The sequence below is a fragment of the Diplotaxodon limnothrissa genome, linkage group LG2 (assembly GCF_057381915.1).
Source record: "Diplotaxodon limnothrissa isolate DT_005_m linkage group LG2, D_limnothrissa_male_GT1.1, whole genome shotgun sequence".
NCBI lineage: Eukaryota > Metazoa > Chordata > Actinopteri > Cichliformes > Cichlidae > Diplotaxodon > Diplotaxodon limnothrissa.
In genome coordinates, this window is record NC_140597.1 from 21,473,615 (window position 1) to 21,499,806 (window position 26,192).

The 26,192-nt window shown below is 43.4% G+C and overlaps 1 protein-coding gene and 2 non-coding genes across 4 annotated transcripts in view; all 3 read right to left on the reverse strand.

The window, feature by feature from the left end:
* polr1a (RNA polymerase I subunit A) overlaps nt 1-26,142 on the reverse strand; it is a 28,953-nt gene extending 2,811 nt beyond the window's left edge. The window contains exons 1-33 of one of the 2 annotated variants that reach the window (XM_085361093.1): nt 25,976-26,142; nt 25,339-25,447; nt 25,026-25,121; nt 24,773-24,922; nt 24,390-24,500; nt 24,147-24,232; nt 23,477-23,565; nt 23,150-23,230; nt 22,376-22,493; nt 22,096-22,237; nt 21,832-21,993; nt 21,627-21,749; nt 21,308-21,535; nt 21,112-21,219; nt 20,890-21,036; nt 19,384-19,575; nt 19,049-19,198; nt 18,732-18,915; nt 17,861-17,943; nt 15,113-15,271; nt 14,627-14,725; nt 14,365-14,517; nt 13,077-13,159; nt 12,437-12,602; nt 10,637-10,760; nt 10,223-10,317; nt 9,925-10,124; nt 8,935-9,102; nt 7,973-8,108; nt 7,597-7,751; nt 7,386-7,515; nt 7,169-7,276; nt 733-993 (exon numbers count right to left, since the gene is read on the reverse strand). In XM_085361093.1, coding sequence (XP_085217219.1) covers nt 733-993; nt 7,169-7,276; nt 7,386-7,515; nt 7,597-7,751; nt 7,973-8,108; nt 8,935-9,102; nt 9,925-10,124; nt 10,223-10,317; nt 10,637-10,760; nt 12,437-12,602; nt 13,077-13,159; nt 14,365-14,517; nt 14,627-14,725; nt 15,113-15,271; nt 17,861-17,943; nt 18,732-18,915; nt 19,049-19,198; nt 19,384-19,575; nt 20,890-21,036; nt 21,112-21,219; nt 21,308-21,535; nt 21,627-21,749; nt 21,832-21,993; nt 22,096-22,237; nt 22,376-22,493; nt 23,150-23,230; nt 23,477-23,565; nt 24,147-24,232; nt 24,390-24,500; nt 24,773-24,922; nt 25,026-25,121; nt 25,339-25,447; nt 25,976-26,052 — 4,473 coding nt within the window. In that variant the 5' untranslated portion in view covers nt 26,053-26,142. Of the gene's footprint in view, nt 1-732; nt 994-7,168; nt 7,280-7,385; nt 7,516-7,596; nt 7,752-7,972; nt 8,109-8,934; nt 9,103-9,924; nt 10,125-10,222; nt 10,318-10,636; nt 10,761-12,436; nt 12,603-13,076; nt 13,160-14,364; nt 14,518-14,626; nt 14,726-15,112; nt 15,272-17,860; nt 17,944-18,731; nt 18,916-19,048; nt 19,199-19,383; nt 19,576-20,889; nt 21,037-21,111; nt 21,220-21,307; nt 21,536-21,626; nt 21,750-21,831; nt 21,994-22,095; nt 22,238-22,375; nt 22,494-23,149; nt 23,231-23,476; nt 23,566-24,146; nt 24,233-24,389; nt 24,501-24,772; nt 24,923-25,025; nt 25,122-25,338; nt 25,448-25,975 lie in introns of both variants that reach the window. The other variant, XM_085361085.1, reaches the window with a different exon arrangement.
* LOC146638379 (small nucleolar RNA SNORA5) lies at nt 12,053-12,166 on the reverse strand. Its single transcript, XR_014906965.1, has one exon. It is a non-coding gene; the product is annotated as a small nucleolar RNA SNORA5 (small nucleolar RNA).
* LOC146638380 (small nucleolar RNA SNORA5) lies at nt 17,640-17,776 on the reverse strand. The gene has a single exon (XR_014906963.1). It is a non-coding gene; the product is annotated as a small nucleolar RNA SNORA5 (small nucleolar RNA).
* Nucleotides 26,143-26,192: the final 50 nt, after the last annotated feature.

Sequence of the window (26,192 nt, forward strand, 5' to 3'; positions counted from 1 at the left end):
GTTAATTAGAAGTAGTCTAACATAAATGTAAACGCTGTAATTTGATTATTTTAATAAACCATGTAACTTGGATGGATTCGATGCTGGCGTGACCACAGTGCTCATGTCTGCTGTTGCTCACAGTGGTCCACAGTGGGTCGCTCAGGGAGTTTGTGTGTTTGCTCAGACACATGCAATATTAGAGGGAACATTGTTTCACACCAACCCTCTGGACTACCATCCACCACTCTTCACTGTGGTCTTCAACGTCCTTTATCCAGTACATTCACTGTCCTCCTCTGCACATGTCCACATGTTTTTAGTTTTTATTGTGGCAAAACTCATCAGTTACTCCTGCAGTTTAGACATGAACGCTGCAACCCACAAATCTACCAGTTCATGCATTCACAGCAGCCACAGTAAGAGCCTTTGTAGCCTTCCTCTTTTCAAAGATGGCACCTGATAATGAATGCTAATGACGTGTTATCTTACAGTAATTACACTTAGGAAGGAAACTTGGTGAGAAATGTGCTTAAATGTACAATTTATGATTTCCTTCCTGCTCTTCTACGCAAACTGAGTGAAACTAGCATGACCAGAAGTAGAGGAAACAGTTGCTCCTGAGGGCCAAACATCTTTGCCTGTGTGTGTGTGCGTGTGTGTGGGTGTGGAAGCAACAAAGTGAGAGCCATCTCTAAGAGAAAGTCAGTGTTCATTTTTCAGAATCTACTACTCTGACATGCACACACTCACCTCACACCAGAGTTCATGCTTGTGGTCATAGCTGTATCTCTCTATGGCTGCGTTTGACTCCAGCACAGAGTTCACTCTCATCTCACTCTGCGACTCTGCTCCTTCCACTCGTTTTTCTCCCTTCTTCCTCTTCTCTGTTCTCCTCCCGTTAGCCTGAGGCTCCTCCACAGCGTTTGTCTCCTCCTCCGCCTCTTCCACGCCCTGGTCCTCTTTATCCTCTGGGTCATCGCCATTGTCTTCCTCCTCGCTTTCATAGTCCACCTGCAAAAAAATGAGCCTGCTAATCTTTCTGGCCTTTTGGTAACAGGAAGCACGTTTCTTTGTGAAATAAACTGATATCAAACATCAAACAAAGGAACATATCTGAGAATGAAAGTTAATCACGGACCACAGAAACCTCAAGGTGCACGCCCTCACAGACAGAAACTTTCCACCGTACTTCACTGTCTGCACTCCTTTGCCTTTGCATATGATGTTGATCATCTGACAAACCAGAGGAACCTGACACTGAGGGTTCGTTGTGTTAAAGCACATATGTTAAAAATGTGTTTAACACATGTGCTGCATTGGCTCAGATACAACACATTGTGTGAATTTTGACACGCTGTTTTAAAACAAAACCCACGCTGTGTCCAAATTCACGTTCAATGTGTCCAACACATTTTGTGTGTCATTCTTTAAACACATCCTTTGTAAGAGTGTATGAGTCTTACAAGTGTGGCGCATATTATAAACATATAAAACATAAAAAGTACTGAGTGAAGATTAAAAATGGCATGTGACAGACAGCGCTGCTTTTATCAAGGAATTCTCAGAATTTTTAACAAACATACATTCAAACTATAATATGATAATTTTAACCGGTGATTTTAACCTGCACATAGATAATCCTTCTGACCCTGCAGCAAAAGAATTCTTAAACATTCTTCACTGTTTGGATTTTACCCAGCACGTCACGCAGCCGACTCACAACAGAGGACACACTCTGGACCTGGTCATCACCCATGGGCTGTCCACCAGTGTGTCCTCTGTTGTTGACTTGGCTGTCTCTGACCACTACTGTGTGTTTTTTAACATCACCGGTTTTATTCAGCGGGAGACCTCGGTGCGAACTGTGAGGAGGCGCTATCTAACCTCTGAAGTGGCTGCAAATTTTACCAGGGTTTTAGACGAATGCCCCCCTGTGATTTTACCTGCACCCTGCGATCTGATTTTTAATCATTTCAACAGCAAACTGAAGAAAAGCCTTGACTCCGTTGCGCCACTCACCACCAAAAAGATTAACGTAAAACACGTATCACCCTGGAGAAACGAAGAAGTCAAAAAACTCAAAAGAAATTGCAGGGCAGCAGAAAGGAGATGGAGGAAAAATAAAAATACTATCAACCATCAAATATTTTGCGAGCAACTTAAAATGTACAATAATACATTAAGGAATTCAAGAAATTCATACTTCGCCAAAATAATCAGTAATAACAAAAATAATCCCAAGGTCCTCTTTTCCACCATAGATCATTTATTTAACCCTGATTTTAACAGCTCCCAAAGAACCCCCACAGACTCACTCTGTGAGCAGTTTGCAGACCACTTCAGGGGAAAGATCAGCGCCATCAGATCTGATATTTTATCTAATCGCGATATGTTTGTAAACACATCTGAGGGCTCGATTGTACCTGAGGAGACACTGGACAGCTTTGTCCTGGTTAATGCTGAGAACCTTCAGAAAGTTTTCTCCACAGTGAGACCCACCACATGTCTTTTAGATCCAATCCCTTCTTCACTCTTTAAAACACTTTATGGATTTTTTTGAGGCTGAGCTTTTATACATGATGAATTGCTCTCTTCAGTTGGGTGTCTTCCCTGCTGCCTTTAAAACGGCGGTGGTGAGGCCCCTTCTGAAGAAGAGCAATTTGGATTGTAATGATTTTAATAACTACAGACCTGTATCCAACTTACCATTTTTAAGTAAAATCTTAGAAAAACTTGTTTTTACTCAGATTACTGATTTTCTCAATGATAGACAGATCCTGGAGATATTCCAGTCTGGATTTAGGGTGAACCACAGCACAGAGACTGCTCTCCTAAAGGTTTTAAATGATCTTAGATGTAACTGGGACTCCCAAAAGCTCTCAGTCCTGGTGCTACTGGATCTAAGCGCAGCCTTTGATACAGTAGACCACGCTATTCTTTTAAACAGACTGAAACACATGGTGGGCCTCTCTGGTGCTGTACATAACTGGTTCACTTCCTATCTCTCTGACAGAACTTTTATGGTGAGTATGGATACATGCTCCTCTAAGATCCATAGAATGACATGTGGTGTGCCTCAAGGGTCGGTTCTAGGCCCTGTACTTTTTAATTTGTATATGCTCCCTCTCGGCAGTGTCATCAGGAGGCATGGAGTGAACTTTCACAGTTACGCTGATGACACGCAGCTGTACATCTCCGTGTCTCCTGATGACACCAGACCAATGGATGCCCTTTTTAACTGTATCTTAGATATACGATCTTGGATGGCAGAAAACTTTTTACAGCTTAACCAGGACAAAACTGAAGTTTTAATCGTCGGTCCTGAGGCTCAGAGAGAGAAACTCTTGTCTAAATTACAGGCATTTTCACTATGTCCTTCGCTACAAGTGAAAAACCTGGGTGTTATTTTTCACTCTGAGCTTGGTTTTATCCCACATGTTAAACATGTAGGGCTGCTCGATTATGGCAAAAATGATAATCACGATTATTTTCACTGAAATTGAGATCACGATTATTTGACGATATTTATTTAACCCTTTAAGACCTACCATAGAACCAAGTCCACCAGAGCTTATATTATTTTTTTTTTACATGTTGTAGTGCCATTTGTGGGAGCATTTCAAGTTGCTATACATCAATACAACTGTTATAGCCCATATTTTAATAATATGTATGCATTAAGTCCATAGTAATTACATAAATTGCAAAAAAGTGCAATAAACTACAAAAAAAATTGAAAATCGCTTTTGTTTTGTTTACATATATTTCTACTTGGAGAAATTTAAGAGGTTTATCCCTCAAAACTTTAAATACAATAAAGTTGCAAAAAAATAGTTTACAACAACAGGAAATTTGAGTGTCTTCATAGTTTTATTTTGGAGATACAGCAATTTTTATATACTGCAGGAAAAACAAAAAACAATCCTATGATGCAAATTTGCAAAGAAAACAGCATGTGCATCATTTTACTGTGGGAAGTGTTACGAACAGCTGATTGGAACGGCAAAGCGTGTTTCTGGAATATTATGTTTTTGTTCCTGCAAGCGCTTTTTATGCAGTTTTTGCAAAGCTATATGTGGAACGAAACCGTGACCTAGGACAAGCTGATGGCATCAGATGTAAGTACAACTCCTCCGGTTTCATATGCAAAACAAATTATTGCGCTAGCTTACACGGTTCAGATTCTACAGGGATTTAAAAATAGTTACGCAAAACGGAGCGTGCTGCCCTGACCGGCTTTAAAGGGTTAACAATGACTTTAAAAAAATAATATAAAATAGTGTGCAACACCACTGAAGTTTTTTTTTTTTTTAAACTCTCTTTTCAACCAACGGCAGTCACTCTCCAAATAACTTCTGCTTAGCTTTCCGAGCTTCCCTCGGGTCCTCTTAATCAGCGGTCTCCACCCTTTTTTGCGCCACGGACCGGTTTATGCCCGACAATATTTTCACAGACGGCCTTTAAGGTGTCGCGGATAAATGAGGGAGGGGCTAATAATCGGCTCAGTCATTTTTAATGATCGTTGAAAGCCCAGATCGTAATCGTGATTAAAATTCGATTAATTGAGCAGCCCTATAAACATGTAACCAAAATTGGATTTTATCATCTAAAAAATATAGCCAGAGTCCGCCCTATTCTCTCTCGGGCCAACACAGAGATGCTGATGCATGCTTTTATTACCAGTCGCATTGATTACTGTAATGCCCTGCTCTCTGGTCTTCCTAAGAAGAATATTTCAACTTTACAACTTTTGCAAAACTCGGCAGCTCGTGTGCTGACGAAGACCAGAGGGCGGGCCCACATTACACCGGTTTTAGAATCGCTGCATTGGCTCCCCGTGTGTTTCAGGATCGATTTTAAAGTTCTTTTATTGGTTTTTAAATGTCTTAATGGTCTTGGGCCTTCTTATCTCTCAGATCTGCTTTTACCATACGAACCCTCGCGGACCCTGAGGTCCTCTGGTACTGGCCTTTTAATTGTCCCTAAAGTCAGGACACATACTCACGGAGAGGCAGCTTTTCAGTGGTATGGTCCTCATCTGTGGAACAGCCTGCCGGAGGAGCTCAGGGCCGCAGAGAACGTACATGTTTTTAAGAACAGGCTCAAGACCCACCTTTTTAATTTAGCTTTTACTTAGCGTTTATTTATTTTATGCTTATTTATTCTATCCTGTTATTCTATTATTAATTTAGGCTTTACCTAATATTTATTGATTTTATTCTTATTCATTTTTTAATCTTCTTACTCTATTTATATTTATATTGTATCCTGTTTCTTATTTATTTTATCATTTTACCCTGTATATATCCTATTGTGTCATATCTCCAGTGTTTCCTCAGAGGGCGCTCTCTGCACCGGGGCTGTGATCGACTGTGGCTGCGGGGTCTCTGGGGGTCCTCTCAGCCTGGCTGGGGGGCTCCTTGGCCTCCCTCCTGCTGTGTGCCCAGCCTGGAGGCTGCGGTCTGTGACCGCCTCCCGGTGCAGACGGCTCCCTGTTATAGTGTTTCCTCACTTGGCTCATGCGAGCCCAGCCCAATTTTTACTCTTTAAGTGTGCGCGTGTGTGTGTGTGTATGTGTATGTGTGTGTGTGTGTGTGTGTGTGTGTGGGGGGGGGGGGGGGGGGGGGGGAGATATGTGTGTATTCACATCATTTATGTTAATGAGAGTGTGGGGAGTGAGTTGGAGGGTGGGGTGGGCTGCTTTTAACTATGTAAAGCACTTTGTGCTACATTTTTTTTTTGTATGAAAAGTGCTTTATAAATAAAGATTGATTGATTGATTGATGTGACATTTCACCTCTGACCCCGCCTTCAGATCTGAAGGCTAGAGTGACAATAATGTTATACAGCCGTAAAACTATATTTCTTGCTGCTATTGTTTGTACTGACAACATACACACGGGGAAGCACATGTTCAAAAGAGCACATTACTTTGGACGTCTGACTTTTTCTTCAAGGTCAAATAAATGAAAATTACTTAGGAAATGATACTGATATATGAAGATTCCCATGTGACTTCTGACCTCATGTCTAAGTTTCACATCTGTTGTGTGTTGTTTTCGATCTGGGACAGTTTCCAATTTCCTTGTACTATTGGCCTGGGTGTGACAGTGCAATTATCTTTCTTTCTTCCAAGCTGACCCCAAAATGTGTTGTGTCTTTAAAGCAGTGTTTCCCAACCACTGTGCCGTGACACGTAGGTGTGCCGTGGAAGATGATCTACTTCCACCTGATTAGTACTCTAAGCCAGAAGTTCCCAAAGTGTGGGGCGCGCCCCCTAGGGGAGGCGCAGAGCCATTGCAGGGGAGGCCCTGTATGAATTAAAAAACAAACAAGAAAAATGCTTGGACACTGCTAGCATAATGGACAGGTTTTTGACGGGGCTCCCACAAAAACTCAAAGCAGAAGATGAAGCATCGTCAAACCAACTTCCTTCCAAGCCAAATATGATGAAGCATATCTTTCCTTTGGCTTCACTTGCACAAGGTAGGTCTCATCTGCAGAATTAGTTTCCCCTGCGTTGGGAGCACGCGCTGGGCTCTCCAAATCCTGACAAACAGTATCCCACATTCTGGATTTTCGCGAAGATTTTCTTGTAAAAGAAAGGGGGGCCTAGCAAAAAAGTTTGGGAACCACTGCTCTAAGCGATCGCCGTGAATTATATTCTCTTCCAATAGAGGGCAGTACAACTGCCTGCTCTAATTAAAAGAGCTGCCAACTGCCAGTAAAACAGAAGAAGATGAAGAAGACATAATATAATTACATAATAGCCATGCTGTGAGACCACGCAGCATAGTGATCGATAAATATTTGAAAAGAAAAAGCAGTCAGTCTGACCCGAATCCTGGAGAAAACGCAGACCCAGGTGAAGGGCCTAGCATGAGTTGTGGTGTACTGGAGACAAACCGAGCCAATTTCACCATACCTGGTGCGCAGGGAAAAATGATCAATAAGTATAATAAGTAATGAGTACGTGGAGTGGAGTGGATCAGTACCAAGCTGTTCAAAAACGACTCCAACTTCATCCCAGCGGAGGACTCCCACACCTCATATTTAAACATCTCATGCACTGTGTCTGGTTTCCTGTTTTGTATCTGTCAGCCTCCCCACGATCGCCCACTGGCAGTTGCGACAGGCAGGAAAGAGAGTGGGCTTCAAGCACACACCACATTTCTTATCTTCATACCTCCTCTTCCTGTTTGCCTTTCCTCTTCGCATCCGAAGCGTCAGTATCTCCTTCATTCTCCTGGTCGTCAACGATCTCTCGCTCCTGCTCTTCCTCTCCATCATCTAACTGCTGAATGACAACGTGACAAAGGTTTGTTTTTGCAGTGGGAAAGAAAATGTTTGAACACCACATGTGCTGTAAATGCTTCAAAAGAACACTGAATTAAAAAACAGACCCCTCCTGAGGCAGCTGCTCCATTGCCGTCATCATCCCTGTCTCTGGCGGTGGCCCTCCTGGTCTCCACAGCGATGGAGGCCAGCTTGGCAGAGCGCTTCTTTATGGCGTCGAGGAGGAGACGGAAGAACCTGGAAGGACGAAACAAAGCGTGAGGAAGGTGAGGAACAATGACAGTGCTTCCTTTATGGCACAGTGAAACAGACACACACCTGGTTTCCATGTAGTGGAGGATCTGCTGCGGTGACAACAGCCTATCATCAGAGTAGCGCTCTGGAGGCAGGAAATGGAAGGTGATTTTGAACACCCGCAGCTTGTGGTGATTTTCAATTCGCAGCGTCTCAACCACACCCACCTTCTGCAGCACCTGTTCTCACACACACACACACACACACACACACACACACACACACACACACACACACACACACACACACACACACCTGCAGTGAGTTCCTCCCGCTCATTCCTCACATGCAGCCACAGTTAATGACAGGCAGGATCAGGGAGCAATAAAGATTAGAGGGAGTGAAAATTGGGAAGGTGAATAAGTAAGCAAATCAGACGCGCAAGAGAAGTGATTCCTACCTCAGCTAGGCACACCCGGGCCAACTTCTTACGAAGCACTTTCACCCTCTTCAAAGCTCTCTTGTTGTTGAGCACTGGAACGCTCATCATGGGGGTTTTAATGTTGGCGCTGGCCACCATCAGGATCTCTCTCAGACTTTGAGGAGGACACACACAAAATGAGAAACTGAGGGAAGGTATAGTGGAAGGCTTTGACAGACAAAACAAAAGCCTCTGACACAGGGATGCTGCCAGCAACCCGCTGCACACGTAGTGCCACCCAACCTTAATGTGAGTATGAACTAAAAATACAGTTTGCCTGTTAGAGGATTTTTAAGTTTTATTGTCATGAAATGCAACTGAGTGATATACTGATAAGTGTTTAATATTTCTGCTTATGCAAAGGTCTTTCTATCATGAACTCTCTGAACAGTCACAACACCACAATGAGTTGTGAAAACAAGCTGTTATTGTTAGATTAAGTTCCAGAAACTGCATGTTCTCTCCCCACGAGTGAAGAGCGTGCAGCTAAGTTCCTGTTTTATCTTTGCTTTGCCATGTGACATCACTATACTGAGTGTATAAATAAAGATGCAAGACAAGTGTGGGGTGTGTGAGTCTTGTTGGGCTCTCACCCGTGCACGTTACCTGCTGAACTGTCTGAGTGTCATTTCTTCACCTGAGTGTTTGATAACTGTTCACCCCTAACAAAACCCTTTACAGACACAGCTAACTGGAAACAACTGTAACGTGTTGGCCCACTCCTCAATTTCATTAATGAGTGTGCAATTTTGTCCGTAATTCTATTTTTTCAAGCCGCCGTATTGTTGTTCGACTGGTTCAACCAGCACCTCATGCTTCCTTCGGCCCACACTTCTTTTGAATCAACCAAGTGCAAAAGCTTATTAAAGTGTGCAAAGACTCTTTTAACGGCACTATGACACTGTTGTGCCCCCACATTTGCGATGAGGACGAGTCATTACCGAGGTATTCCCAAAGTGACGTTCATCTCTCCTCTGCCAGCAAAGTGGAAGGTGTTGAGAGTCATCTGGGTGGAGGGCTCACCTATGGACTGAGCTGCCAGCAGACCCACAGCTTCACCTGGGTCACACAGCGAACGCTGCCACTTATAATGCAGCAGCTGGCGAAGGCTGAGGACAAAAACAGAAAGTTATAGCCTGCACAAGTATCATCTGTCCCAGCTGTTTCCAGCTGTTCTAGGTACATGAGCGTAAAAACCCCTTTGTCTATATTTAGCCTCGAATTACACAAAGAAAGCTCTCAGTTTTCATTCACACGTGCTGTCATCACTTTATTTGGTGGTTCTCGTCCTTCGTTTAATTAGAAATGCACTTCTGGGATCTTTCTTTTCGATCAGGTTTTCCCAGGACTCTGTGCATCCCTCTTTAACAGGAACAGTTTTATCAGGCTTTCACATTACTGTGTAGAAATATTTGGACCACTCCTCTTGGCAACCTTACTTTCCTGGTATTTGGCATTTGTTTACACACAGCTCTTGTAAATTTCAGGCAGACTCACATGTGGACTTTGAGCGCTTACCAGCACTTTATCTTTTTTCAGCTGCTCTCGTTTAGATTTGCTGCTGTGCTCTGAATGCTGCTCTGTTGCATAACCCTATTTTGGCCAAACTGTCAGCCTAACCCTCTAAGAGCACTTTGATGTGGTTCTTTTGTAGAGAGAAGAGCCAAACAAGCCTTTTAGTATGTTTCTATCTGAACTCTCATGAACTTTAACATGGTAACTGAAGACTGTAGAGTCTACGATGTCGCTCTTGGGGTTTTTTGCGGTTTCTATGAACATTGCATTCCTTTGCTATGATGTTTCTCTGCTTTTAGATGTGCTCACACTAGTTCATGATCATTAAATGAAGTGCTTTTGATCAGCAAAGCACAGGCATTCTCTAAAACTGTAATAGGTATTTGTCCCCATTTGAATATTCAGACACTGAATACCTGTGTGTGTCCAGTCTGTCTTGGTTCGCAGTGTCTCTGCTCTGCAGGTATTTCTCTGTGATGCCATGAAAGTTTTCAGAGATTGATCCAAAGCAGACATCAGGCCTAAACAGGCCCAGCGACGGCTCCGGGCAGCGGGAGGACTTCCTGCAGTATTTGGATCTGCTAGCTTCATCCAGAGTGTGCCACTGTTGTACAAGCTGTGAAGTGAACAGAATTCAGTACGCTGTTTATTTCGACTACATTGGAGGTCGGGAGTTCACGTTATACAATATGTGCTGAGGAAGAGCAAACGTACCTGCAGCACAGCAGGATTTCTGCCACAGTCGGCCTCTACTTCATCAGTCTGTTTTAATTTTCCCAGCTTCTTCTGGGAAAAAAGCAAAAACGCTCCTGGCAGAGATGAAAACATGGAAACACAAACATTAGTTACAGAGGCAATGCACAAATATGCATGCAACGATTCACTGGACTCTCCTGATGAAGTTGCTGCTACGACCTACAACAGTTCAAAGTGGTAATTTAGACAATTTTTTACTTTTTCATACAAAAAGAAAAGTTTTACAATCAAACTGTGTGATTGGAAAGAGTTGGGCAGACATGTCAACCATCAGCACTGGTCCAAGATTTTACACTCAGTGCATCTCGAAAATATCATTCGGGCAAATATGTGGGAAATAATTTCCCTGCAAAGACAAACATTTTTACATACCACTCCGTGGACATGCTAACTCTCTCTTTGCTTTCCAGCGCTGGATGGCAGCAAAGTGCTTAGTGGCACTTTGAGGGTCTAAACGTGCTAAAATCTCATCCAGGCCCTGCGACCTCCTGATGACCTGGCAGGAAGGAAACACACGTCTCCTTCATTCAAACTGGCATTGTACACAGGAAGTCATTTGCTCTTTGCACGTCACTGTCACTTATTGTTGCTCGCCGGCAGACATTCAAGCACCAGCTGCCTTGGTATATTTGTCACTCTGACAATTTTACTATCCTGTTATATCTAAATCACCAAAATCCGGCACACGCGTTTGTAGCCGCTTCAACTTATCGCCTCGAAAGTGAGGAAAGTGTATCTCGGGACTCGCCAGCTGTTTATTCGCTCGTCATTTCTGGAGGTCACTGACTTTGTGCTGCAAATCACTTCTTATGGTGGAGGCTCCTTAAAGCTTTGTCCACGTAAGAAGCAATTTCAGACAGATGTGTTGACCAGAGACCATTGACATTTACTCCCAATATACATGGTGACTACCAATGTGAGCGCAGGATAATCACACATGACAGGTTAGAAAATATAGTAGAAGGTTACCTAGGCAACCGGAGTCTGCCAAGCATCAGCTTGAAAGAATGGCGCAATAAACAAATCAGTTCCTGTCTGCTTTGGCGTTATTTTCTGCCTCTATTCTGAGCGCACGTAAAAATATTTGCAAGTGCAAATTTTGCATTTTGAGAAGAAAATTATTTTGCATAAAGAAAAGTTTAATTTAGCAAAAAAAAATCATTTCTATGTGCAAATGTATTTGAGTGTTTGCTATTATCCATATACACACACAATAATGTGTGTGTATATGGATAATATATATATGTAATATATATGTGCCACAAAACCAACCAATCACAAGTCTGTGGTTGGTTGGTTTTGTGGCACACTTATAACGGCGTACAGAAAGAGTTGAGCGTGCACGGAGGAAAGCTGCTGAGAGCGCGAGCGACACACTGAGAGCAGGTGTGCAGATGTCTGTGAGCACACAGAGCAGAGATCTGAGCGCGAGGGGCTGTTATTGCATATGTATATGGATATTAGCAAACACTGAAACAGACTTCTTGCACGCAGCAATGAATTTTGTTTGCTCAAATTAAACTTTTCTTAGCTCAAAATAATTTTCTTCTCAAAATACAACATTTGCACTTGCAAATATTTTTACGTGCGCTCACAAAAGAGGCACTAAAATAATAACGCCATAGTCTGGGCGCATTCAGATTAATGTGGCTTAGCTTTCTTTTTGTAGCTTCATGCTAAACTAAGCTAACAGTTAACAAATATTTATAGTTTTGTTAACAGCTGGGCTAATACAACAAATCGTCATGGAAACTGCACAGTATTATCTGAGTTGCTGAGCACTAATGTGCTTGTATGCAGTACATATTTATCCCCCACCGAGGCCCATGACCTGCTCCTTCACTGTAGCAGCCATTTTGGCCAGTACCAACCACAGAGGGGGGAGCACTGAATTTGGCTGCGATCTTCCACAGCACTATCACAGGGAGCTGTAATGTGGCTGTGAATCAACAAATGGTTTGTGTGCAAAGTTAAGGTTGCGGTTAACAAGTCGTTTACCATCAAAACCTTTTTATAACTTGTCGAGCTGTACGCAGACAGTACACAGATGATGAAACACTGAGCCAGCCATGCGTGTATCATCAGCCATGGCTGGTAAAGTTTAGCTTTGCAGCACTACCTTCATATGTGGACCGTCTCAGATTACCATTCACATCCTCGCTGTGTTCATACCTCATAGTTGTCTTCTATGAAGGGGAACTGTCTTGGTTGCAGGAACTGAGTTTTGGGGATATCTAGTCCGTCCTCGCCGTACAGGAACTGGACCACAGAGCCATCGCTGTCTCTTACCGTCAGGTCGTACTGCACTACCAAACCCTCCAGATGTTTTATGACACATCTGCAGAGGAAATGGTTTGAAGAAGGCAGAGGGGCAGATGTGCCATATTAATGACCTTACACTGTGTTTGAAACACCTGCGTTTGATATTCTCTGCTGCTCACTTCCACACATTGCCACATGGAAGCAACATTTCCCTCTGAAATCAAATCAACTTGCTTCTCAATCTCATATCAAAACAGGGTTTCTGGTTACAAATCATCTCTGTTTGTGTTCACTCCAAAACGAAGACTAATGCTTTATCCGACCACGCTGGCATGCAAAGAGATTTACAAAGCTCAAAGCAGTGCACATATGAATGCTGTTCAGAAATCCTGTGAACTCAGATTTGAATAATGTTTCATTTGCACAGCACTCATTGCCAGCCAAAACAACAGTGAGTAAAATTCGTATAATATTTGCATTTCTTGCCACAGACAGACACGGGGAGCATTTCTGTGTTTTTTGGGGCTTGTGTTAGTAAAACTTTTGTTACCTTTGCAGATATCCTGATCTGGATGTTTTCACGGCCGTGTCGACCAGTCCTTCTCTGCCAGCCATGCAGTGGAAGAAAAACTCCTGAGGATGAAAGAAATGCATCATAAAGGAAGAAAGTATTCAAATCCTGTGCTGTGCCACTCCAGACTCTGATCAGGTGCCTCATATTTGCCTTTATTATCTTTCAACTGTGCCCAACAGAAGCAGAGTTTACTTTAAAAAAACCATCAGCAGCAAACCTGAACTCTAAGGAGCTGCTCTTAGCAGCGAGGTTTAGCTCTCTCTATAGAGCATAAAATGAGAACAACCGCATTGGGATCCTTTACAGGAAGTGGTCTCGGTGGGTTGAACTCCAGTGGTTCTTTTATGGTATGAGTGTGAGCCACCCTCAATGCATAGGGTCTCTCACAGCACGCCATCACGGCTGAGGTAAGTAATTTCTTAAATGATCCTGAGGGTTATGGAACAAAAACCTCAAGTGGAAGACCCCAAAAAAATTCACCAGCACTGAGCCGGAGGATCCAATTGGCTGTCCATCAAGACACTGGACGATCCTCCAGTGTCTTGATGGTCCAGTCGGCCGTTACTGGTGCCGACTGCAGCCCTATAACCATCAGATGGCATCTGAGACTGAAGGGCTTCAAAAACAAATGTCTTCAAAGGCCTCGTCTCCTTGGACGCCACAGAATCAACCGTTTGGACCAAACATGCAACACTGAAAGGTGGCAGAGAGTTTTCTTCTCTTATGTGACCCTTGTCTGTGTGGTAACGCCTGTGTTTTTCAACAGGACAACGCTACAGTACACAATGTTCTTTCAGGAGAGTAACATCACTCTTTTGGACCATCCTGCGTGTTCTAAATCCAACTGAGAACCTTTGGGGATGGATGGCAAGTTTACAGAAACGGACGACAGTTCCAGACAGCAGACGCCCTTCGTGTGGCCGTCTTCACCACTTGGAGAAACTTCGCTCACCTCATGGAAACGCTTACATCAAGCATGCCGCAACGAATTTTTGAAGTGATCAATAATAACAATGAAGCTCCTCATCACTGAGTTCATGTCTCAACTTTGATTTCTGTTTTGGGGGGTGTACGAAAATGAAAATATGATTTTTTGCCATTTTTCAAGCCGTCTTAAACGTTTGAGTGTGGATGTATCTAAATCTACAAGACAGCTGAATGTTCAAAATATCAAAGTCTACCTCCTTAAGTAACGTTATAAAAAAAAAACTTAACCTGGCCGCACAAAAGGAGCTATCATGTAAAAGTGACTTTTAAACGTTACCTGTGGTTTGATGCCTGTGAGGAATCTTCCAGAAACAAAGCCTCCAGCACCGGGCGCAGGGTCGTAGGGCTGGAAGCACGGCAAGAATTTCCCAGAGGGCATCAGTGGAGGCCTACGGCCCTCCAACTCAATCTGACCAAGCAGACAGGAAATCTGAAACACACACCAACACACAGGTCAGGACATCTGTAGCTTAACACACCTGGCTATCAAATCAAAAGGAAAGCCAAGGTGAATGTGAGAGCGAGGGGGAGGGCCGTACCTGCATGGTGTTCACTGTAGACCCCTTGGCTCCTGATTGGACCATCAGCTGGAGGTTGTTGTCTGGGAAAGAGGTGTGTAGTCCAACTGGCATACATACCTAACCAGCATACAAAACAACGTGCACACTGCATTAAACCAAACACGGAGTGAAACCTGTCTGAGGGTGTCTGAGTTATAGAAAGGAACGATCTAATGCTTTAGAAGATGCAATTAAAATGGATAAATCTATAATGTTGTTAAAAACAGTCTCAATAACCAATCATGACAACACTAGAGCCCAACAATAAATCAACTGATCTGATATACAGGATGAGATTAGACGTTTTCTGACATACATTTTTACACATTCAGAAACAAATCAAATGAGTTTCTTTAGACGCCTCCTCTGCAACGACGCAGACGTGTGACTGGACCATTAAACCTTCTATTCTTAAAGCAAACAAAGGAGGAACAACGTGGCTCTGAAACAGCAGTGACAGGTTACCTTGTTGATATCATTGTTGACTTGGTTTGCCACTTCTTTGAACTTGTGGTCGGCCGTGATGAAGTCTCTCTGGTCTGGGTTGAGGTGAGCATCCTGCCAGCGACTCTGAGCCTCGGCTTGGTCCACATTGGTGGGCAGATTAAAAGCAGCCTGGAGCGCCTGAATGACAAAAAGAAAAAAGGAAAAACAAAAATAATAAAGCACCGAATCTTTAAAGCCACCATGTGGACAATCTGAAAATATGTAGACTTTGCTGCCCCCTATTGGAAATCACCTAATGCAGCAACCACTTGCAGATTATTATCACCATAATGTGAGTGAAGCAGATATAGGGTTCATAGGCCTTTTTCAGGGTCAAATTCAAGCACTTTTTAAGCACTTTCAAGGTCCCTTTTCAAGCTTTTCCAGCACATGCCCCCCCCGAAAAAAAAGAATGCATGTTTCAATTCGCATCACTTCAGTAAGACCATGTGAAAATTAAAACAAACCATCTTCGGTGAACTTAAACACCTTCGTTCACCTTTTGTTGAGAAATAGAAAAACGAACCACACAAAAATACCGGTACTGCAAAAGGAAACGGTCGCCTTATATACATCATGTATAAACTCAAAATGCACATTTCACTTAAAAATTAAGATGTGACAATGTGAACAAATCAACTTGTTAGAGATATTCTTCTCCTGTTGACAAACTGTATCAGCACAATTTATCTAAATTCAGACAAAATTTAAAATATGAGTAGAAAGTGATATTTTTGACTGTAAAAACCAAAAACATGTTTAGCGAATCATTTTGATAACTTGAAATGCAAACAGAAATTTTTGCAAACAACAAAGTTATTTGGTATTATTTACCTAAAAATACAGCCAAGGCTCAGACGTTTTTTATATAACCATTTAAAATTATTTACAGAACAATCAGCTGTTCTGCATCAAATAAGAAGGCACAAAAACTATTTATACAACTCCTAAAATAGTAGGGGTGGGGAAAAAAATCGATATTGTGTAGTATCGTGATATTTTCTTTGCTAATAATGTATCGATACAGGGACAGCAGAAATCGATATTTTGTTACAAAAAAAGTTTTTGTGGACTGGAACTCTGACTTCAGAGCATGTTGATCCTTTTTCTGAGCAAGAATCCTGACGTTCCTTCACTGTCCAAATGTGTTTTTTTTGGCAGCAATAAACATGACAGTTTACTTATTTTAATTTAAGACATGTTTTATTTTAATTAAGTTTAAAACTTTTTCATTTAATGTAAAATTATATTTTGTTTTAATTTACTTTCAAATTCTTCAGTTGCTGAAGGGGCTGCATAGTTTTCATATTGCATAGTTCAGAATAGCTATAATTGTACCAGATGGTTGCATTCAGTTAAGTTGGACTAGACTGTGGCACAAACCGTTCAGTTTGTCAACAATAAAACTGACTGAAATGAGAGAAAGACTGAGTGTGAGACTTTGATATTAGATAAAATGAATATTGATAAAGTTTACCTTTATGTACAGAATCTGAATATCGCAAAATATTTTTAAAAAATTGCAATAATATCGTATCGTGCGTTAAGTATTGTGATAATATCGTATCGTGGGATGTTTGGTGATTCCCACCTCTAAAAAATAGTTTGTGTCACTATAACACAGATGAGAACAGCACAGGGATAAACATGCAGGTCTGACAACAGCTGTGTCACTCAGCGTTTACGCTGCAATCTGCCTTTGGTGGCTTTAAGGCAGCAACTGTGACGTTCACTAGTAGAACTGACACACAAAACAAAACAACGACTACACCACACACTAACTACACAAGACAACACACTAACTTGAGACTCCAAACACGATAAACGTCACTAATCTCTCATGTATCAAAACTGTCTCTCTCTCTTTCGCTCACTCCTAAAGCTTCCCTCTCTTCCCAAACAACCAGATGCCACATGTTGCCATATCATTTTTTTGATTGGTCGACATGGTACATTTTTCCACCAACAGGGAAGGAGTGATTTTTTTCTTTTTTCACCAATGACTGTTGTTTTTCACTCACAAGCAAAGCGTGTTTGCTAGCGCTCTCCTTAGAAAACTCAGTTTTTATGGAACCCTGCAGATAACACAGATTCATTTATTAAGAACACGTTTCTATAGTGGTTAACAGCTAAACACATCTTCCTTTTTCCCCATTAATTAGCCACATCCGCTATAGCTGACAGTGTCACACTGCACACTACAGACCATTCCACACCCTCTCATCTGATCTTTGTGGCTCTCACATCTCACCACAGCCACGAACTGCTTTCATCTCATTCTTGTCATTCCCACATTCAGCCTATGAGCACAGTGTTTCACTGATGTTTGCATTCACACGTCCTCAGTACGAACGAGTCTTATAACACGTGTTTTCCCAGTGATTTATAAACCCAGCTGCCTGCTGAAACGTCAGCGTTGTAGAAGCGTTATTGTGGACACAGCAGAACTGGAAACAGCCTTACACACAGACACTTAATGACTGTGTACAGGTAAGCGTAATATAATTACTGTGTGTAGTACATATTTATCCCCACAGGCCATTTTCCAGCACCATGGGGCCCATGAACTACACCTTTACTGTGGCAGCCATTTTGGCCAGTGGCGTCCAGGAAGGAGGAAGCACTGAATTTGACAAAGCTGCAGTTTAGTCTCTCTGTGGTGTCAAATGTAGAGCGTGCGTTCATGCTTGCAGGCTGTTCAGTGAAGACCACATTAGCTTTACTCACTTTGGTTCCAATCTTCAGCGACTCCTTAATAATTTTCTTCCTCCGCTTGTTGGCGCCTGGTTTTACCAGGATGTCCTCCACACCTGGGCACAGGTCAAAGGAAAAAGTTAGTGTTTCTGTTCCTTGTACACAACTGACAAACAGGTGAATCATCAGCATTTAGCAATCATTTCCCAAGTGCTGGTAAACAGAGCAAGGAATTTTTAATATATCCCTTTATGCTGGATGGTTACATTATTTTTTCCCCTAAAACCAAAAACTACCAGGATGAAAATGATGATGCAGTTGTGCATCCTTTATGCTGGCTAACAGCCTGCAGTCGTCTCATGCACGTCTCTGGAGCAACCCCAGCCTGTCCTTCTCTGGCAAACCTCTCCAGATCCTCCAGATTTAACTGCCTTCTAGCGAGGACCCTGGTCTTTGGTTCACCCGACAGATTTTAAAGTCAGGACGTTGTGCAGGTCAGTCAGCAACGCTCACTTTGAACTTCTGGAGGTTGTTCTTCACCAGGACGTGTGTTTAGGTCGTTGTCATGTGGGACGACACACTGCTTAAAGTTGTGTTTCAAAATCTTCACACATCCTTCATGGTTTCTTCCACCTTGATGAGATTCCCAGTTCCAGACACACTGAAGCGTCCCCGCAGCATAATAGTCCCACCACCGTGCTTCCCTGTGGTCTCTCTCTTCCTGCGTTCTCCAAACATCAGCAGCGTTTCTTAGTTTAGTCTCATCTGACCAAAGGACAGCTCGAGTGTGCAGAATCTTTCTCCAGGTTGCTCTCAGTGTACCTGACACATTTGTGTGATTGCAGTAATACTAACAGGGTTCAGGGGAGGAACGAAGAACACTGGTCAGTATCCGGGTTCTTACCCAGAGTGAAGCCTCTGTAGAGCTGCAGGTATGCAGTGAAGAGTCGAGCCAGACAGCTGAGCAGTTTGCCGCTGGTTTCCCCTCCATACAGCTCATAGCAGCAGTGCACCAAACCGTAAGCCGAGGAGCCATAATGAGCTTTGTCCAGAACCCCAACTAACAGCTCCCCCTGACGAATCACCACCTGAACACAAAGACGTTCGAAAGAAGAGGAGAAGCAAGCGTCAATGCCACAAACCAAATCAGAAATACAAGATCCCTGGTCTCCTTTAGTAACTGAGTAATTCGAGTACTTTTGGCTCGAAGAGTGTACATACCTGAGAGTCACACATGCTCTCGGGTTGGTACCCTGGAGTGGCTCGTGGTGGGACCTGGATCCACGCCTTACTAGGAATCTTTGATTTGCCAGCCAGGTTGAGAGGCACAGCTTTCTCTGGGATCACATTCAGCAGGAGGGTCGACACCACCTATGAGGAGCACCGAAATCATCACACAAGAGATGTTGAAGCCATGAATTCCTTATTTTTACTATTAGAGTTCAAGACGATGGATAATTAACACGCTGACCTTTGACTAAACTCTTTCGTTCAGCTTCCAGCATCACGCTGAAAAGCTTCTATTAAAACCAAAACTCAAATGTACGTTCGCTCACCTGTTTTCCCGTCCATAGCTGCTGTGGTTTGAGTATTGCTGGAGGAAGTAACTTCACCCTGCCCGGTTTGTCAGTCAGCCCTCTGTACACCAGCTCAGTGTACTGGTCTTTGGTGAAGAAGCAGCCTCGTATTGTCATCCTTGTTCCTGACACCATGTGGTCCTGGATCAGGCCTGCTAAAGGTTTACCATCCTGAGGAGAGAAGAATGAGAAGGTACAACCTGCAGTTCATGAGAGGAAGGAGGCCCTTACTCCAGATTCACAGTGGAGTACTTCGATGCACGCGATGGAGCGTTGTCCTGCATAAAAACCAGAATCAGGTTTGGGAGTTGAGTTTTAGTCTTTAACCCCAAAAGGTCCAACGAGCTCATCTTTAGTAACGCCAGTCCAGACCAGAACCCCGCCTGCACCTCGCCGGTTAATTTGTCTTTTTAACGCCAACACAATTCTTGTGATCGTGTTGACTAGGGTTGGGTTTCTGTGATCACACTTATTTCAACAATGCTGCATCCCTCTGAAAGACTTTTTTTTTGCCTTTTTAAAGTCTATTAAGTTTATTGTTTTGGCCCAAAAGAAGCTGCCTAATAATTATGCACACCTAAATAAAGACTTTTGATCTCTTAAGGCCACAACTTCCCTTACTCCACAAATACAGGTCACCTGATGTACTTAGATCCAAAAGTCATTCAAGGTTACGCAACTTGATCGTTAAAAATTAAATCAGTCCGTCTTTGAGTAAAAGTGAAGGTTATTGCTAAGCTCATGGATATGGAAGCCTGTTTCTGCCACTAAAAATAACAAAACAAAACAAATTCATCTTTCTCAAAAGAGTAAATAAATTTTGACTTATTAACTCAAAATTTTGAGAAAAGTAACTCGAAATTTCGAGTTAGCGCTGCCAATCAGTAACCTACGTCAATGACGTCATTTCCTTGTTACCCAGAAGCTGAAGCCCTCGGCTACAAATGCTATGCTAAGCTAGCAGTACTGCAGCCAGTCATGAATGCACACATTTCTGAGTATTTTCAGCGTGGCTTCACAAATGATGAAATTCTTGTGTTATTAGCTGAATCACATGGCGTTAATATCAGCAAACGTACTCTCAAAAGCGCCGATTTGTTGCGATCCGGTTTTGAGTGCACGTTAGTCTGCGCCATATCCTTCCGGGTAACAAGAAAATGACCTCATTCAGGTAGATCACTGATGGGCAGAGCTAACGCCAAGTTTCAAGAAAACAACTCAAAATTTCAAGTTATGGATACTTTTTTAAAATTTTTGTGGCAGAAACGGGCTTCCATACATGAGTCATTAAAACCAGAGGCTCTATTTCCATAAGCAGGAGTCTCCCCCTGCTGGCCATTAGAAATAATAGAAGTTTAGAGGGTTTTTATTCGTGGTCGTCTTACATGTATAATCCAGTCTGTTTATAACGTTTTGCAGCTATAATCCCTGAGACTGTCGGGCTGCAGTGTTAATCCTGTGTACTGTCTGCATACACACACATACCTTGGGGACGAGGTACTGCTGGTCAGTGCTGACTAACGTGTAGGCCTCGGCTCGGCCCAGCTCACTTTGAGGGAAGTGAGCGTTCATTTCATCCCCATCAAAGTCAGCATTGTAAGCTTTACAGTTGGCATAATGGAGCCTCAGCACCTGGAAGATCGAGTTGAGATCAAGTACAGATCAAAGTAATCCACAAAGCACAGCGGCTGAGGAGCTCGGAGCTACCTTCTCTCCTGGTAAGATGCGTGCACAGTGGGCTTGGATGGAGGGTCTGTGCAGAGTCGGCTGTCTGTTGAGCAACAAAACATCTCCGTTCTTTATGTGTCGATTCACCTGAGCAGACGAAACGCAGCTAGTGAGCGCTCACGCAGGGCGTTAAATCTGTGACTGACTGCTGTTTCAATCCACGCAGCTGACTTACGATCTTCATGGGCATCTTGCGTGGACCTGGAGAGGGTGTCAGCAGCTCCTTGGCCACCGCCTCCCTCTGTGCGAGGCAGGTAGGGGAGAGGATGGTTTTCCTGCCGTCCTCGTTTATCACCATGGAGGCACCGGGGTGGACGTTGGGCCCGTTGAGAACGGCCTGCCGGAGCTCCTTCACATTCCAGGGAGTGACTGGCTGAGGGTAGGTCAGCTTGGTGGCGAAAACCTGCACGGATACACAAAACAGCCAGAAAACTTTGAGCTCCAGTCCTGATACCATTTTGATCTCGTCTTCTTTAACAAAGGTAGGGATGTACCATAGGTATTCCTATCTCGTTGGTGCCTATGTACATGTCTGGGCAGATGACAGATCTTGCGGCGTAGTCCACACGTTTGCCCATCATGTGTTTCCGAAATAATCCGTCTTTCTTCTCAAGGATCTGTAACGTAATGTGAGAAACTGTAAGGTTTACTTGCCTAAACCCTGGTCAGCTGTGCTCGTGCTGGTGTGCAGCGAGGTACCTGTCTGATCCCAGGGTATTTCTCTGTCATCAGTTTGTCCATGTCGCTGTCAAAGACGATGTTGACGTGGCTCTGCAGGCGGACCCACACGTTGTACAGTTTATCTGTTAGAGTCGCTCCCAGGATCCCGGACAGAAACGACTGGTCCGTCTGCTCGACAGCCTGAAAAGAACCACATCCACTCTGCCATCACAATCTGGATGGAAGAAACGCTTCAGCTGCTCAGCTTCTTACACTCTTCATGTTTCATCGTCTCCGACTCACCTCTGTCTCCGGGACAATTTTCTCGCCAGCTATGAGGGCCAGGAGTTTTCTTATGATGTCACAGTCCTTCATGACAGCCTGCATGTTCACTGTCTGACCGTTAGTAAACATCTGGTCACCCAGGCGATTGATTGGACGATACCTGACGGGGGAGATGAGGAGTGTAGTGTTTGAATAAAAATAAGCTGCTCGTACAGCAGTAACAGATTACAGGTCGGAGTGGTAGGTGTTTCAGTGTAAAACAAACAGGTGCTACTGTGCCAACTGTGTAATGTTGTACCTGCATGGCGGGACCACAAGCAGCTCCAGGAAGAAGAGGTCAGGGTAGAAACTGCTTCCCCCTTCTTTGGACCACATGCACTCCTCCAGCCCAGAGAACAGACACTTGAGGAAGAAACCTGAAGAAATAACACAAGTAGTGCTTTGAATTCTGCTCACACACACACACACACACACACACACTAAAGTTTCGTGACTGTAAGGTGTGCACTCAGGTATTTTTATGACTGGCCACGTTATACATGTATTTGTATGAGAGCATGAGCACGTTCTTAATAAATGCAGAGCAAAAATAAACAATAGTAAAAGCCAAAGCGATCTCTCTCTTTTTTTAAACTTGTTACATTGCATTTTACACATATGTAACGAGCAGCTTCTTTCATGTTGGCTCTCTAACACACCCCCAAACCAAACGTCCAGCTTCAAATACTCAGAAATGCTGTAATCTCCTCACTGAAACTGGAATAAGCATCATATTTTAATACACAACAACCTTCCAGCACAATGAAGTTTGACAGAGCTGAAAGGCAGCTGAAGTTCCCTCTTGTCTTAATGGGACGCTTTGGCCAATCACAGGTTTTTTTCCTACTAAATCACAGGTTAAGCAGTACACGCTGATCTGGGAGAAAAGACTTTAAATATCACATGCAGCTGAAAGTCAGGGTTGACTTTTAATCCACAAGAGACATGTGGGTGAATGTGTCTGCGTGTGTCTGGAGGGAGGGGCTTAGAAGAGCCTTAAACATGTAACCTGGAGCCTTTATTTCTGGCCTACCTTCCTTTTCCCACACTTTGTTGACGTGCTCTCGAGCAGTGCTGGCAGTCATGTAGACTCTCTTTCCACGCAGCAGATCTTCTGCAGGGAGACATGGTTATGGATCAGAGTGAGAGGAGGTGCGTGCAGCCACCACTAAAACAGACGTATATCAAGTCCACCACAAATCACAATTAACCAGACATTTGTTCAGCAGTGAAACTGCATGACAGAAAAGGCAAGTTACGCAGCAGCCGTCGAGCTAACAGTCAGCTTGATTTTGTGCCACGTGTGCGGACTGTGCTGTGTTTTGTCTGTTTATCTGCATTTCCTGAAAACACTGCTCACCTTCAGTTTTGTCACTGGTTTGAGCTCCTGATGGCATCGTGACAATCAGCTTACTGTTGTGTTCGTGACGCACTGTAGACCTGCCACAACTACACAAACACACACAGAGTGCATGACTAATAATAATAATAATAATAATAATAATAATAATAATGGATTGGATTTATATAGCACTTTTCAAGGCACCCAAAGCGCTTTACAATACCACTATTCATTCACTCTCACATTCATACACTGGTGGAGGCAGCTACAGTTGTAGCCACAGCTGCCCTGGGGCAGGCTGACAGAAGCGAGGCTGCCATATCGCGCAATCGGCCCCTCTGGCCAACACCAGTAGGCAAGTAGGGTAAAGTGTCTTGCCCAAGGACACAACGACCGAGACCGTCCAAGCCGGGGCTCGAACCGGCAACCTTCCGATTACAGATGCAATTCCCAACCCCCTGAGCCACGGTCGTCCCTACGTCACAATAAGGGAGAATATATTGTTTATATGTAAGTATAAACCTCTCCATTATCATGTATTACATTACAGCGAGGGATGATTAAACTTTGACTTGAAGACGACTTTAGAGCAACACTTTTCAACACTGACATCCAGTAAAGACACTATTTGCTGAAATCATAAACAGGATGAATATCAGTGACAGATGTGTGCATTCCATCGAGTTACCCGCAGTGAGGACACTTCCTGGTTTTCATATGGATCTTCCAGAAGTCGTTAATCAAACTGCCTTTCTTCTCAACCAAGTGCTTAATCTGAAACACACACACACACACACACACACATGCTAAATAAACAGAAAAACTGCACAGCTGACACAAATGCACATCGCAATCTGATTTACGTGCGGTTTTATTTCATTCACAAAACATCTCCATGCATTCCTTCATGAGTCTGTAAGTGTGTACTCACAGGTTTGGTGTTCTCTGAAGTCGCTGCGTTCATTCCAACTGTGGCGTCTGTAAACACCTGCAGCACCTGCACGACCTCATCGACAGTCGCTTTGACATTCTCCTCCATGTACTAACACAAACACACACACAGAGTCAAATGAATCAAACATAAAGAGACTAACACTGACCTGTGATAATTACAAAGCACAGAGAAGCAGAAGTGAAAAAACAAAACAGTGAAAGACCCCATCGTAGGAGAAGCTGCTGCAAGAGTCCAAACTCGGTTAATTTCTTTTTAAATCCCTTGTAAAACTAACCACACCTGTCAAAACTAGTTTGCTCCGTTTACTACACCTGGCCCTGTGTCGGTGCACTTCATGCCATCGTGAGTGCAGAACCCACCTGGCCGAGAACTTGTTCGATCTGGTAGACCTCCTGCATGGCTCCGTGGTCCAATAACTTGAGCTGGTTCAGCAGCAGGTGCATGGCTGCTCGAGGACATGTTAGCATGTGACACGCCAGGCACGAGCCACGGATCAGCAGGTAGAGTTTCTGAAGAGAGAGGTCAGCGCAGACATTAAGGTGAGGAAGGAAAAGCAGATGCTTAACACTGCTACTCTTTGTAAGCGTGTATGTGTGCATGTGAAACGCTTACATCAAAGAACAATGGATTATACACAGGTAGAGGTAACTCTATGTGTCCAAGGTGGCCTGGGCAGTTGTTGAAATCCTGACAGCAGGTTGAACACACCTGGGTAAAAGCAGCAACACACAACCATGAACACATGAAAACAACACATTCAACTGATCATTATTTATTCCAAAATCTACAGATTCCAGAACATTATGAGCCCTTTTTGGTGGATTACTTCCTGAAACTTAAGCTGTACAGGCATAAAACCTAAATGGGAAATAAAATGGTACGGACTAATCTGTGACAAATGCATCATCACGTCTGAAGATCTTACCTCTTTGATGTCTGCTGGTCCCAGAGCCAGATCATACAAGCCGTTTGGGGCCACATTCCCAACACCATCCAGGAACCTGAAGTTAGTGATGGCTTTCACACTCAACTTTCTGCATGAGGGAAATTCGCAAGATACATAGATTATTAGAAATGCACCAGTTTGTAAACCAAACCTCAGCTTTCACACAACAGCTTGTTGGAAATTAAGAGGACATTAGTCATGACAGGGGCACAACAAGGTTTCACTGGCTATTTTTGAATCATGGTACATAAAGAAAGTTCAGATCAGACATTTTTGACGTTATTATCGATGCATTATGTCTTTACTACAGTTATACTGAATTTCTAGCAGCTCTTGGGTCTGTTCCGAATAGGTGCATATCTGTGTTTACTCGATGACACGTTCTTTATCACAGCATACTGGGAGGCTGGACTGTAAAGTAGCACAACGGTAATAACCTTATAACGGGAGGTCCTTACACGTTTCACAGATGAACACACATTAATAACAACAACACAGCAACCACAAAACATACTATACGCTTTGTGAAAAGCCAGAACTTCTCATCATGCTGTCTCTTGCGTGTTGTTTTGAACTAGCACTTAGCGCGTAGCTAAAAACCGACCAGCTCCCTCACCTTATCTCTTCGGCGGAGTAAATGCCAAACGACATGCCTTCCAAACGCCGCCATGGCACTTCTTTTCCGAACAACATCTTCTTTGGCGGGGAATTATCAGCACTTTTTACCCGTTTACATAGATTACTTCATGGCGCTCAGTGAGAAGCTATTCCTCCTGTTTCACACGTGGGGCCGTAACACGTAAGTTTCTACGACAGGGGAGACACGAATAGGT